The sequence below is a fragment of the Apostichopus japonicus genome, chromosome 7, assembly GCF_037975245.1.
Source record: "Apostichopus japonicus isolate 1M-3 chromosome 7, ASM3797524v1, whole genome shotgun sequence".
NCBI lineage: Eukaryota > Metazoa > Echinodermata > Holothuroidea > Aspidochirotida > Stichopodidae > Apostichopus > Apostichopus japonicus.
This window is the reverse complement of record NC_092567.1, coordinates 24350487-24366656: the sequence shown is the minus strand read 5'-3', so window position 1 is coordinate 24366656 and position 16170 is coordinate 24350487. Positions and strand designations below refer to the sequence as shown.

Genomic DNA, 16170 nt, shown 5'->3' with positions numbered 1-16170 from the left:
CAAATTCATTTCTTGTCTGGAAAATATACGTACGTCAGTGATAAAATCTACCACTGGTGATCTCTGTTTTAATGTGAAAAGCTATACACTCTGTAAAAACAGAAACATCAAACACTAAAATCTGGTCCCATGTTTCATGAATATTCAGTAAGTATGTCTATTACGCAACAGACGTCGTGCATAATCATGAACTGTTTCTTAGAATAGTGTCACGTTCCCCTTCACGACCACCTATTCTTTGACGCTTGCATAGTAGTGAGAAAATGTTTCAAAGGTGATTGAGATAAAACAGAAAACCCTGATAGCTGTTACGTAAAACCAGCAATAAATAGCCCACAAGAAGATATAAAGCTGGTTTATTTGATTACTTTTAAGCTAATTTCTTTGCGATTAAATAAACAGGAATTTAGGATGCTACATCGTAAACAATTTAAAGTTTGGGGATAAGATCAACATAAAATAAAAACAATGCCTTCTGGGCTGTCACTGAGGTACATTTTTTTTCACTGTTCTGGATTTTACGACTCATTACGTTTTCAATTATATATATTCATTTGCCTTTGACGTTTACCTCCATTTCATTAATAATATTCACTATATAAAAACACTGCACTTGTACTGCAAATATTGTCTTCGAAGCCTCGTTGCATATGGTACTATAGCTTTGCTTGAAGTTATTACGTCATACTGTTAACTCTTAACTAACACTCATAGTCCGTTTGTACTTCAAGTGTATTTCATATCAGACGACCAACCTGGGTCGCATTTTGCATATACCGCTCAGGACTATTTCTACTGAAGACAATAGAGGCCTGCAGCCATGAAATTATAAAAATGTAACGCTTCGGACATTATAAGGCGTGATATATCTTGTTACAAATTGTTGCGAAATGTCCGTTACCTTTACCTTATCATATTAATCGATAACACATACATGTAACTAAGCCATAGTTTGGCTGTATACATGACATCTATAGCGCACGGATCCAAGTATGAACAACCGCATGTAAGCAAAGATATACTTCCTTTACTGTCTTGATTTTGAGGGGGGGGGGAGAGGTCAGGAAGGGGAAGGGGGGGGGAATGGCGTTACTGGCATTGAAGGTCATTGGCATTCTTACAAAGTTAACCATGCTAAAACTTGCTTTTCGGTAGTACTTGCAATTGTAAATATTTACCCAAACCTTTTCTGACAAAGAAAATGATACGACTGACTTGGTTAACAAACTCACAAATTCAAATAATATGTCAATTGTCTTATCAATATATGTAAGTTAGTATTCCCAAAGTAATTATGGTGTCACTTAACCGATTAACAAAAAATTTACCCGACGAGTTATCAAATAGATATGTTCAACAAAATCATAATCTCAAAGGGTCCAATTCCAATCGCATGTATATGTCGATTCATATCATTAGATGAAGATGTTCCGTACGCGTTCCTCCAAGTTGCTTATATAGTCACATAATTGTAGGAAGGTAAAGGGAGCCGTATGGGATGGGGTCTCCAGTTAAAACCTCATATTTTAGAATGGGAGCAAAGATCGTTTGCTCAGCACACAAATAACTTCATTATTTCGGTGATAAACAAGCTATTTAAGATACTACATTAGGCCAATATGAGTAAATAAGTGTTTGTCAGAACAATGATTTATAAGTCAATGTTTGTCAAACTAGCAATGGCGGCACCAGCCGATCGGGCAATCTAGGGAGGGGGTAACCGGGGGAAGGCTGGTGTTTTTGGAGAAAAATAAAAAAACACTGATATGGGGGAGGGGTGTAACTGAAGGGGTGAGGTTTCCTCTCCCCTTTGGGAATTTTTCTACAAGTAAAGTGACTTACTCGCAAAATGGTGCTATCATTTGACAATGTGTCACTACATTAATGCATTGAAAGCTGTTTCTAATAAAAACGATTAGCCTAGTTCTATACATATTGAATAACTATCGCAGATCTGATAGGGGGGGGGGGGTAACTTGGGGCAAGGGAGAACTGGGGGAAATATCCCCTCACCCCTCCCTCCCCGCGACGCAGCCATCCATAATCGTACCGTTAATATATAAATACTCAGTACATGACGGTTTCGAACCTTTAATCAATGGCATAGCAATTTTGCTGCTCCTTAGAGTCGCGACGGTAAAATTTGCGATTCCCGAAATACGAGAATGTCGAGTGCCAAAACCTCTTGTGATATCCGATGATCCTCCCCTAGTACCTAGCTGTGGCCCCCCCCCCCCCACCTCCCCTTATGTAATTTCCGTCTGTATTAAATGTGAGAGTCGATGCTATGAACGAAAACAAGTTAACGACAATATAGTCTAATCGGAGGGGTAAGACTCGGTTACAAAATTAATCCATTCACCATTTATATAGTGTCACAGGTTGTAAGTTTGTAGCCTGTAATTGATACGGATCCCCAAGAGATGTTCAAGTCCCTAGTGAGTCATAACTGAGTCCACAAATCCGACCCACTCCACCGCTCCACAAACACACACTTCCAACCCCCCCCCCATCCCATCCTCACCACATGGCACCCATTAGTGTAGCCCACCCTCATATAGCCAATACCTATAAATGTCGTTATGGAGAGGCTTATTGAAGTTATATCTACCAAAAATTGGTAACAGAAGCAAAATACAATGCATTTCATTTAGTCAGGTGGTGTGTATGCTGCCGGATACATAACTCACAAGAGGGTTGAATTATGGTCACTAACTTCCATGGAAATACAGTGACCCTCTTCTCCACCCCCTCCACCCCCTCCCCTCCCCCACCCCTCCCAGTCTGCTTAAAGCGACTTCAGATAATTAAGTTATATTCTAGTTTTTCCACACGTCTTCTTCCTTTTCAGATGGTGCTGCATAACATTTATAGCAATTTAATGTAACGAAATACTATGTGGACACGTCTAATGACTGAAACGGTGAGGGCGGGGGAGGGGGGCGGTACAAAAGGTTATTTTGACCTACTTTACTCAAGAATGTATAGGTATGACCCTGTTTAGATTTTTCTTTCGGTTCATACTGCACACCTATTTGGCCAATACGGAACAAACATGAAAACAAAAGTCATGCCACATATTATATGACATTGACACGCGGTTTCTACATAAACAGCAATAAATAGAAAGATTTGGCAATGACAGAGAAACTCTGAAATAGGTGAACGACATATAATATAACAACAAATATATCACGGCGCGTCCACGCTTCCCTTGCATGACATGACATATAGCGTGCTTATCGAATCGTAGGGATGCCATTGTATGCTAAAGCATTAGCGTGTATTGATAATTAACACAAACAAAGGTAGGCATTGCCTCTGCGCATAGATACAGTCAAACGATGGCGTGATAGACTAACATACAGTTAGGCACGTACATATATATACTTAACGGACAAAGTTCCTCGCGCTCGATAAGAGTCTGGATGGTACACAATGATCAGTGATGCGACCCGTGCAATACTGTAACCTTTGTATTTGACCCCCGTAATGACGTAACAGATGAGGACAATGCTTTGTCCATGAGGATCGAAATGAGAATCATCTCGCATTCTGCCGTTCTATCAAGAGGACCTCTCAATACTTTTTCTTAGTAAAAAAAAATCCCAAGGAGGGATATTATTTTCAAAGCCTCTAGTTTGTAAGAGGATGGTAGTATACAACAGGGTATTTAATTTCTCAAAGGTTATCTTAAAAACAAATATTAATAAATAAATACAAGAAAAAGACAACCAAAAATCTTATATCACAAAAAAACTTAATGTTTTCATTGAAAACATATACTTCTAAATTTGCAAATATCATTTGGTGGAAATTGTTTGAAAGGAAGAGAACTTTGTCAGCAAGAATTTTGAAGATGCGTCATCCAGAATTTACTCAAATTACGGAAAACAACGTGAAGGAAGTCTTAGACTCCGTGGACACCGTTCTGCTCGATTGTGATGGTACGTTCCTTTTGTTTCTAGTTTCTTTCTTTGTCTTTTTCGTATTCTTCTTCTTCCTTTGTTCTTTCTATTTCTATATGAATTTTCATTTCTACACAAGTACCGATTAATTTAAAATGTATTCCATATTTTTTTTTTTATTCCTTTTAGTATATCTGGAATTATTCCTATCTCCCTCAGTATTTAAGGGTTGTCAGTATAGGCACCAAATTATAGCATTTTATAATTGCTAGAAGTTTTCAAAAGTATAACTATCCTTGAGATCTTTACTCGCCAAATCGTTCTCAGACATTTTTAAGGAACACACAATATGACTTAATGTCCCAGTGAGAAAATTTCCTCCAGGGTTGTAATTTTGACCAAAGGTGACCATATTTGAATATCTAGCATATTTGAGGCTAATACAGCATATCCCTAAGTCACTCTTTCCCATATCAAACCAGGATGTTATGGACCATAAAAAACTCCCTGATCAAACTACTATATATTTATGACCTGGTATAAAAAAAAAATACGTAGTGTGCTAAGTTAGTGATATTTCCATTGGAGTCAATATAAGGTGTATACAGGATGCTGTAAATTAATTACTTTATCAAAAAAGCGACACTTTGAAAAACAAGAACTTTGCTTTTACATTTCGTTTCGGCCTTATGGTATAAGAATTTGGGCGAGGGCGTAGGGGGGGGGGTGGTTTTGAAGGGACAAGTAAACTAGATCATTTTGGAAGTGGTTCAGACTTTTGTGTAGTTCAATTGATCGGTTTCGGAGATTACAGGATAAAGGAAATACAAGAAAAGAGCAAGAAAAAAGAGAAGAACTTTAAGACAGCTTTCATCGTGTTTAAGTTCCAAAAGTATTTATTCTGCCGGTTTGGTGAGGAGGAGGGGGGGGGGGCTAAATTAAGTTCCTATCCCTTAAATCAATCAAGAGGTGATGAACATTATTATTATTTTATGTTTTGTTCTTTCTGCGGCTAGCTTTCATTAAATCATTTTGTGGGCTTAATTCCTTTATCCACATACTTATTCCTCATGTTCCTCACCCCCCCCCCCCCCCGCATCCCACCCCAATTTATCATTTATATTTTCTACAATGGAGAATCTAAAACATTGAAGCTCCTAACATGACTTAATTATGATATCGCATTATGGTCAACACTGTTAACATTCTTGGTTGGAAATATGTAAGAGAAAAAAAGAAATATTTCCGATCCTAGTGACGCGTAACATCACATGATTTACAAAAAAAACAGCTCCAAGACACGGCGTTGAAAATAGGATATCTCCCACACGGAACAGGATATTACCAAACTATATCAGGGATATGGGGGGGGGGGGTGTTGGGAGGCATTCTTCACAAAGATCTCTGCCATAATAAGCCAAAAATAAAGGCTGGGTTTGTGTCACCGTTAAAGACGTAAATCGTAAAACTAGAAGCACCGACGATCAAGTAATAAGCTATCTTCTTTTTTTTTCTGTTTGCTTGTCGTTACCTGCTTTTTTTCTTTCTTTTTTATCTTTGCATTGTTCTATCTGTCAAAGTCTTTGAATGATTCATTGCGGTTTTCAGACCTTTATCACGCCGTCGTGTTCCAGTCGTGTTCAGAGCATGAGGAGTGCGTATAACGTATTCTAATTTTATCGATATCAAACTGTAGGGAGTTTACCCACAGATTAAAATTGGAAAGATATGCAAGTATATATATATACGGTGGTCTTGGAAGGACATGTTGGTTTCACATCACAAAAGAAAGAAAGGAGGAGGGGGAGGGCGAGGAGAAACAAAGAAACAAGGAAACATAAAAAGTAAAAAAGAAGAAATCAATTAATGATAAATCGAAACAAATATTGGTTTACGTATAGTTTTAAGTATGAGAAACTAGTATCTCAGGGTTGTTCCGTGTTTTAAATTAATCCGTAATGTGTCGCACAGTTATTCGGGGAGGGGGGGGGGGTCTAACAAACAGTCACCCACCATCTTCAGAGTCTGGGTACCAAACTTAGCCATTGAATTTCAGTCACTTAGAGAATAGATATTGACGAAATTTCGCAGCTATAGGCCTATTAATATTTTAACAGGTAATTTAGTAAAAATGTAAAACGTAAAGATAACAAAACAATGCACAATTTTATATGAATATATAACAGTTAGAGGGCGCGACGATTTGATCCTAGGCTAATCTTCTTTATAACTAACGTCTGACACTCTGGTTTTATTACATATTTACCGTAAACATACATTTTGCAGTAGAGTCGCAGTTTGCTAACGACTTGCTCATAGTTTTTTTCGTCCAGTTTTATTCAATTTTATATCAAGTTTGTGTCAATGATTAACGTTGAAAAATTGACCAACTTTAAGGACATAAATTGAACAAGCTAACACGGATTAAACCAATAAATTAATCCTTGCCATTGATTACCATTACAATAGTCTTCTGGGGTGACTTAACTATAGGCCTGTATAGATCTTATACGCCAAAGTACGATGATAGTTTGTTGACCAAGTCAAACTGTAAAGAATGACCAGTATAAAATAGGAATAGCTGACGGGATGGTCAATAACTTATTATACCAGCCACTGTAATAAACAAGATAAACAAGGCACCATAAGCTGTGAGGGTAGTATGCCATGATATCTACTTACCATATTAGGAAATATTGATTGCATGGATTTGTTAACATTGAATGCATACTCGGGGAGTGATGTTTGTAACCTATATAAGAACCTATACGCCCATCAAATACAGGAGAACGATCAGAGCCTATACACTAAATTGTCTTGCAAAGGTAAATAGATCAAGTCAACAATCAACGCCACCTGTGAGGTTTTAGTGTCTCCCCACGGATGTCAATACCCGAAGTTTAAACGGTATGCATTCAGGCGGAACAAGTTTGTGTGTAATACCATGGAGCTATAAACAGATGTTTATAGCTCCATGGTAATACGAATCATTCTGTAAATTCTGTATATAATCTGTATGTATCCTGAATGCAGTGCACTATGTGTTTCAGCCCCCAGGTTTGAGAAAGTAACCAGATGTCTACTCTTAAAGGTACAGAGTCTGTCGTGAGTCTTATCCATGGCATACGAGGAATAGCACATATCAACATACGTAAACTCAATCACGTGACCAAGACTTCTGAAGTTAGGTCCCTCGAAAGACAATTCGCGTAGTATGCTATATACGTATTGCAAGCAGACGTACGCATTATAATGTAGTGCCCGAATCCATATAGGCATAGACCCCACCCCACCCCACGACCCCAACCCCGCCTACTCCCATCTTTCGCCAGTATACTCTGTCATTCTTATGTCGCCCTGGAATACGCAGATCACGTGATCTCTGCATGACAGATATTCGTGCAGACCAGAAAATGTTAATTTGAAAAATGAAAGAGGAACTGCATAAGAAAACTTCAATACAAATAGATACAATTTATTTTTCCATAAATATCGCTGTAGGGCAAAACTTGAGCAGAAATTCTTATGGCTGTTCTACGTATGAAGAGGGGTGCCGTGCGGTTTATGTTTGTTTGGAAACATATTTTGAAACATATAGGTCTACTAAATGTAACAAGAGAATATCCGCGAAGCTTTCTGTTGTCAGGCATTCTTGCTTATGTATACATCATCTTTGTCTTTACTGTCTAATATCAATTTAACTGCATACCCCATAGTTTGTCATGGAATTGTAATATCGAATAGAATTAGGAGAAATGTTTTATGAAAATGAATTAAAATTATATTCAAAAAGGAGTCATATTGATCCTGCAGACAAACACACGGTGCGTTTAAGTGGTATTTTTTTTTATGAAGCCTTATATGAAATACAGGCTTAATTTTGTGTTTCTACCGCTCATTACATTGTTATTAATACTAGCTCTGCTATATTCATTGAGGAAAAAAGTTAACAACTTAATGTAAACTCGTCGTACTCACAGAATGAAATATTTAATATACCATGTTTGCAATTAGGCTAATGTTAAAAACGAATGGATTTCCCCCGAAAAAAAATATTCTTCTCTGAGTGAAATCTTTTTAAATATAGCATATAGTTATATCGAATTCTGTCGCTCGAGAAGGACGGGTTTTGCAAGTTTCTCTACCCATCAAATCACGTGATATTATTTCCTGCAACCATACGCGCATGCATGTATGGCATGTTCGGTTGTGAAATCGATATCCAGGATCCGTTATTTCATGTTAATTCTCATCTACCTGTATATTTGTGAGTGTTTCCTTCACCGGAAGTGAGTAACATTATGAAAACACAATGGAATGTTCACGTGAGGTTAAAGGTGATATGCATGCATCGTTGAGTCATCGGAATTCGTGTAGCTTGTTAGGGAGGGAGTTGTTGGTGCAATTAGATTGTCTTGTAAATAGCTGTTTCCGCCGAATGGCGCTTCAGCAAGTCAGGGGCGAAGGCCTCTGACCGGTAAATATAAGACTCCTAAAATGAGAGATCGGAAATTAGAGTTATTTTTTAAATTTGAACTTTGTGGGCCGGGTCGGAGAGACACGTGGCTGGACGGTGACAGGAAGGTAGCATGTTATTAGGGTTGGGGGAGGCGATGAGTGGTGGTGATGGTGGTGAGTGGCGGCTGGCTTCAACGGTTGGTTCTGGTTCTATACAAATTTGGAGGCTAGACGGACTTCTTTACCCTATGACGGTGTAGCTGTTTCGGGAAAAAGTTGGTTGGACGGTTTCTGTACTAAGGGAGGGAGTTGTTGGTGCAATTAGGTCGGAGTATATGGAAACTGATTCCATACCGTTATGAAGTTATTTTAACGTGGTTTAATATTGTGCAATATGTGGTGAAATATCGACAAAGAAAGAGAGATTATTGTATGAATAGTACAAGAAATCCAACGATTTCATTTATTTACTGAATATTTCGGAACCAACTATATAACATATACACATACACACATTTGACATAATTATGCTGACCCCGGAAGTTGTACAGGAAGGTCAATGTCTGGTGTGATAAGCTATATATAACCTTGTCAATGACAAGGTTGCAGTTTGTATCATTCCAGACGCGCTTATCGAGAGTGATAAACTTATCGTTAGGCAATATTCACATTATGGATATTAATGTATTGAGCAATGTTTCATTTCAAATAAATTACGAGATAATTTTTGTTTTTGTTTACATGTCTAGGTCTTATCAGAATCAAACATCGTCGTATCTATCACTTTAGAAATACAAAAATAGGATTAATGAGGGAGACCTTGAAGGTTACTATTAGTCAATCGAAGATGTCATTCTATTTGAGTAGTCATCCAATCACAAGTCACCTACCATAATAGTTTTCTTCGTGTTGAAAATTCTCAAAGACATTAAGAGAGTCACATCAAGAAATTATCTTTAACACCTCTTTAGGGTTCAGCATTGTGGTAACTCAAACCAAACGACTGATATAGCAAACCTAATGGTACAATATAATATATATATATATATATATATATATATATACATATATATATATATATATATCATATCTCATAGATTATCTTTATCACTGTTATACCAATGACCGAATAAACCAGACGCATATCCCACGATGGCCTCGGTTTTGTACTTTATTACCACACAAGCAAACTCCATATATTTCCAGAACACGCATGTCTTCCAATTAAGATGGTCTTTAAGTCCTTGTAGAAATCTTCACTAGGTAAATAATATACTCCTCACTTGACATGGATATTTCCGACATATTGGCTGTTCATGGCACATACAGTTTTCCGTACCATCAACCATTTTGAATTCAAATTCATTACCAGTACTCTTTGATCAGGTTATGAAATTAATAGAACTACCCAAAGTCTATTGTTTTAACCTTACATAACTAAATGACATAACTTGTATGCGTGGTTATAAATATAGCAGGGGGTCAAATGTTAACGACTATCTAAATTGCTATTGTTCTAATGACATGAATATGTACTTAGACCTTAACCTTATCTTAAAGTGATTAGCCTCTATGTAAACAAAACGTCCTAAGGTTACGTATACACACCGTCATTGGTATTTAAATATGATTGACAGTATTTGATCAATACACATCCATCATTTAATGCATGGTTGCCATGTGTTAACTAACACTTTATTTGGCTTTTCCCTGGTGACGTATAACATTCACCAGCGGCGTGCACAAGGACGGGTGCAAGGGTTAGGGGTGGCATGGACCCAACTCCGTCATCAGTCGGGGAAAAACTTTCAGTTGGGTTTTCTTTCTACATTCAGTCCGGAAAGAATAACACCACCTTCTTTCGGTCCCAGAATGCCCGTAGGCGTGGGTCCATGGTTGTATAGGTGTCACTAGGTGACATCAGTAACACCCTTTCCTTTTCAACACATACTTGCTTTTCGACCTTCTTAAGACCTAATTGTTTGCCTGGTTAGGCTATGCCTCAGAACGCACCATTTGAAGCTTAAACTGGACTTTTTTCTATTTTTCTTTTTGGGGCGGGGGAGGGGGATACATGGGAATCGCCTTCAATAGGCCCAATAGCCACACCCTCTACTTTTCAGAATCCTGTACCAGGCGCTGGTCCTTCCATAAAGGTTCATTCCCCTACCCGAGTCATTCTCCCACCTTTGAAATGTTGTGCACGTCATTGATATTTACCCCCCCCCCCCCCACACACACACGAACACAATCTAACTAAAAGACTTACGTTGTTACAGCCATTCTTCTGCTTTCAATGACTGAGTTGATAACCGTTTTAATACAATATAAAAAATGTTAAGGCCGATTCATTTAATGTAACGTTTTATTTTATTTTATTTTGCATTTGGCCACGTGCCATAGGCAGGCAAGTAACCTATGCAGGTCAAGTTGGCGCGCGCGTGTGTGTGTGTGTGACGCCCTAGCTTGTAAACACAATATCTCAAGATAGGTAACCTTTGCAGTTCTCAATCGTGGCATGTGGCTTCCCCATAATTAGTTAAAAGAAACTCTTACTGTTTTGAGTGGAGGTCAAATGTCATTTGGGGTCATCAGAGGGGATAATCGTCGTCGATCCGACAGATTCACTGTTTTTTAGTGCGGGGATACATGCACAATGATGGATTATTTATCAAGCTGAAACATACATCACAAAAACTTGATTCATAACGCCCTTCTTAATTCGAAATGCTCAGTCATATGATGTAATGTTGTTTGAGACTTTACAATGGAAGTCTAACCCATGGGCAGTGTAATACTTTCATGGACCACCTAATAATGCAAACTGTGTAATACGGCAGTTTGATACGATTAAACAACTCCTCAACTTAAGTTGTTTTCCTAGTAAAACAATTAACTGCCATGGTTGCTAGGTAATACCTTGTCTAATAAGAGATACTAAGGATAGATTAAAACATCTGATCGTGTGCTCACCTGACTGCATATCTTTGTTTTCAGTCGATCGTAATTGTGATTCTAAACTCGATTGTTCGATGGCTGAAAGATATGGTATCTCGAGTCCAAATATCTTTAACGGACTAGTTTGCATTCCGTCTGCATATTTACCAAAGTTTACAAAGTATTACATAAAATAAGATTGTAATTAATAGACCCTATTCTATTTCAGAAGCGGGAATGGGGGGGGGGGGTCGTGAGGGGGTTGTGAGGGTGAGGTGTCGGGAGAGGAGAGGATCGTGTATTCCCTCACGGATATAATAAAACTGACCCCAGAGGCGACCACACACAAGTTGAGAACGGATGGTGCACAGATCAAGGTCATAATAACTGTTTTGTTTACCAACAACAATCAGCTCATTTGTTGACCCACAGTGCACACACATGTAGACTTGCGTCGGTCTGTTTTTATGTGTAAGTGACAATAGGGCAAGTAACCGAGTCGTGTGATCAAACTATACAATCTTTACAATTGTTGTGGGGGGGGGGGGCAGGATCCTTCACGAACGGGTGACCACGATTGCGGGATCTGATCGTGAATTAATCGGGATACACTATAATTTGGAAAGCAACTCCTAATTAACGTTTACCATTGTGATTTGGGGATATTCTTAGGTTAGTAACATTTTTATTATTTTCCTTTTATTTTTGTCTTCTCAGGCGTTCTGTGGAGAGGCGAAGATGCTATACCTGGATCACCAGAGACCGTGCGCATGCTCAGAGCTATGGTAAGCCTTCCTTATACTCCAATTATAAATGTGGACGATTCGAATTGTCACATTTAACAAGTTTTCATTCTAAAGTTTGGTCCCGATAAGAGAAGGGTGAGGGTGTTAAGATTAGTGGAGGGTGTAGGGGGTAGGGACCGAGGGACCTAGCAAACAAATTAGGAATACAATACTGCAGAGAAAGAATTTCAATTTAAATGGTACTGTATACGTATATCCATAGTCAAATTATACTGGCATTCAGGTTGCTCTATATATGGCCTCAAGAAGACATGGGCTCTCAGAAGGCCCGCGAAAGGTTTCATTGACAATCGTGAACGTTGAACCCTCGAGGCGCGAGTACCCTACCGGCCTTACTTGTTCATTGCTCAATCAAGGTAGCCTATTGTGAGATTTTGATGCTGAAATAGGAGGGGGGGGGGGCGGGGCAGGTTCTGTTTTCTAGATGACTTTAACCGGAGGGTGCTCCATAGAATTATGAAAAACGAGAATAATAGTCAGTGGAACAATATAATTAATTCTTATGTTTGTCTCTCTCACCAGGGAAAACAACCCGTATTTTTGACGAATTATAGCATCTTATCCAGAAAAGAGCTCATGGAAAAATTCACACACCTTGGTTATGACGTCAGAGAGGTAAAGCTGTATAGCATTGATTAATAACACCACCGATCATTATATGCTTACATTTTTGTTTAGTTTTTGTTGCTATAATCTAGTGTTAACTTCATTTTATTTTTATAGTCCACGGTGCACTTTGCAAACAGTTTCAACATTAACTCTTATTTGATGCCCACCCTATCAATAAAAATTTATTTTTTTAAATATCATTTAAAACTAGGGATTCTGATAGCAAGGAAATATTCTGTATTAGTTCCAGAGCAGGCATTCTATAGAAATATAAAATTGTACAAACAATCTGATCATGCAGGCCATTTTTTTGGATAAATTATTGTTACGTATTATTCAAATCGACGCCTTTCCCTCAAAATTTCATACATTGTGAATATTCATGCCATTCGTTTCATATTGTGTTGTTATGCTAATTAGGAGGAGATCTACAGTTCAGCTACCTTGGCCGGGTTGTACCTCCAGTCACATCTCCAGACAGACGAAACTGTCTTCGTTTTAGGAAGCCAAGGTTTACACGATGAGATTGAATCGTTTGGAGTCAAAGTCGCTCCCCTAGACTCAGAAGATCACGTGTTCGACATCCAGAGCCTTACAGAAACCCTTAAGATTGATCCCAAAGTGAGTCTGTTACACAGTTATTTTACTTTCTTTTTAAAAATATTTCTGGCACTAAATATTATATGCAAATATAATATTGCTCGAAAACAAATGCGCACTGTATGTTGGAACGATTTTGTACGCTTCCTCTCGCGGGATATAATTTACATTTTCAATTGATGATTTCTTACTTCCGCTATTTTCAGTTATATTGAGATATTTACCAAAACTCATCTGCCAGGTTCTCTCATCCGGAGAAATCCTTAACCCCGGCAAATGGCTCTTATCTTACCCGAACAAGTTACGGTACTTTTGATAACCGTGCTCTTTATTTTTGATCATGCGCAGATCGGTGCAGTGGTTGTCGCATTCGACATCAATTTCAACTATAGGAAGTTATTGAGGGCAGCAAACATCTTGTCTAAAGAGTCTACACATTTCTTGGTAACGAACGAAGATCCTCGTCTTCCATCCAACGATGGATGGATTGTTCCAGGTGAGTGCAAAGATTTCTAAACAGGGGTGCGGGGAGGGTCAGATCGGGCCCCTCATACAATTATGTCACTTGATAATCTTTTTATAGTTTTCATTTTTTTATATTATAAAAGGAGAAAACATGTTCTTTCTTCGTTCATTTCCCCAGGCCCGGGACTGCACCCCCACCCCCACTGACCCGTCCTTTCAAAATGCCGAAGTTGTGCGTATACGTCGAATTAATAGTTTCAGTTACACAACCTTTTTCGTCAATTGTCCATAATCCTTCGAATAGTTGTTTAAGTCTGATTGTATTATAATTCGCACTTTGGTAACGATAGTGTGACGTAGGAATGATGTTTGATATATTTGTTGGCAAAGTTATGGGAAACTTGTCTGTTCTGAAACAAGTATGATGAATTGAAAATATCTCACTTATTTAGAGTGTTAAAACAAAACCAACAACAAACCTGATAAGATTTTGAGTAAACGGCTAAACATGACATGCCACGTGATCGATGACGTGATATGTTTTTTCTCACTCTATACTCAGATTGTGGCTGTCTTATCGAATCAGTGATAAAGGCCACTAAAAGAACTCCGACCGTCCTTGGAAAACCAAATAAGTTTGCTTGGGATTTCATCTCAAAGAGGTAAGAAAAGACATAAACCAGTTATGGATAATGGAGGTACAAATAATGGTTTGTGAAGAATATAAATGACTAGTTTTCGGTTAAAGATGAATATTTAGACCGCTTGGTAAGAGTAACACTCAAAGTGACAACCCTACTCAAACCCTACGGTAGTTTTGAGGTGTCACTGAGCATGTTATTTTTGTATTCACCTCTGCAGGTTTCACGTGAATCCAGAGAGGACCATCATGATTGGTGACTCGTTGAACACTGACATACTCTTCGGCTACAACTGCGGCATTCGGCGCTCACTAGTACTCTCTGGTATATCGTCATACGCTGACGTCACTAATCGCATAGATGAAGTCAAACATCACCCAAATGCCGAAAAGTGGATCCCAAACTACTACATCCAGTCACTTGGAACGATAGCCAAGTGTCTGTGGAGTCTCGGCTTGTACGAACCCGATCCAGATGGTGACGTTTGCAGCGACTCAGCTTCGGACGAGACCATCGAAGACCGTGTGGATCCTTGGGTGTCGCAACCAGGTACCAGCTCTGCTAACGGGATTTGCCACAGAAAGGAAGTTATTACAACGGTATAGCTGTCTACGGGAGGTGTTTAGCCTTGCACAGGTTATGAATATGTATGAAGTTAGCCTGGCCCAGGACATGAATATGTATGAGGTCGGTCCACCCACGTTACGTAGTTAGCTAACTACACGTTTATGAAGCTCGGGTAAAACGAAAGTTACTCTCTTGTATTCTCATTCCCCCTTTTCAACGCAACGTTAGGAAAGTCACGTGATGCATGGGATAACCTTAAAGCAAGAGGTATGGCTCCATTTTGAGTATACGAGGGGAGGATAACCTAAACAATTAACGGCATTGGATCAGCTCATTTAACATGAATGTTAACGAGGTATATCGGCCGTGGTATATGCTATGTTGTATATTGTATACGTCACAGATACTCTTTCCCTATATAATGGTACTATGTACTCACTGTGAGCGTGTAAGTAGAATAGGTTTTTGCAATTTACAGGTCACTTTTGTTTACACTTATGTAGATTCCTTCTTTCAACTTTTCAAACTATACGATAAAATTACCTCTTATAGAGGTACTTGAAGGTGCATGCCATAAAAATATAAATGTATACTTTGAGTGAGGAAAAGTAATCATAAACACGTTCCATCGTGAACCGGTAGGGTATTGGTTTCACCTAAAGCAGTAGTAGGACTGAACCATAACCATAATGAAGAAATTAGCCTATAAAAAATTAGAATATTTGTAGAGAAATGTGTACCACTACTGGTGACGTAGTGTAATTACGTCTTAGCATCAAGTGTTTAGTGCGTATTGAGTCAAGTTTGACTAATAAGAATTTGCAGCTGAAAATTATTTTAAGGACGATTTGTCATTTTCTTTTTTTGTCTTTTTAGTCGAAAGCTATGCAGTTTAATTGATACTTAGGGCAGCATTAAGTTTCTTCTATTAATCATATAAGTCATCTTGTTAATGCTTAGAATAGGAAATTTGTTCCTTCTGAAATTTTGGTTTCGACAGAATTTGTATGTGAAAGATGGAAATAAAATCCATTTTCGAATGTAAACGTGTGTATCTATACCATAACAAGTGTTTGTTTTAATCGTGTTATCTATATATACATATAAAATGTATTGTCATTGTATATTCATTGTTTTTAAGGCTTTCACCACACAGTATTAATAATCTTTAACTTAAAG

At 38.3% G+C, this 16170-nt stretch overlaps 1 protein-coding gene across 1 annotated transcript; it reads left to right on the top strand.

Moving 5' to 3' along the window:
- Window positions 1-3320: 3320 nt before the first annotated feature.
- LOC139969832 (glycerol-3-phosphate phosphatase-like) lies at window positions 3321-16049 on the top strand. The gene is made up of 7 exons (XM_071975133.1): window positions 3321-3947; window positions 12021-12088; window positions 12632-12724; window positions 13139-13339; window positions 13667-13814; window positions 14346-14445; window positions 14645-16049. Exons 1-7 carry the CDS (start codon window positions 3764-3766, stop codon window positions 15027-15029), a joined length of 1179 nt encoding a protein of 392 aa, XP_071831234.1. The 5' UTR covers window positions 3321-3763; the 3' UTR covers window positions 15030-16049.
- The last annotated feature ends 121 nt before the right edge of the window (window positions 16050-16170 follow it).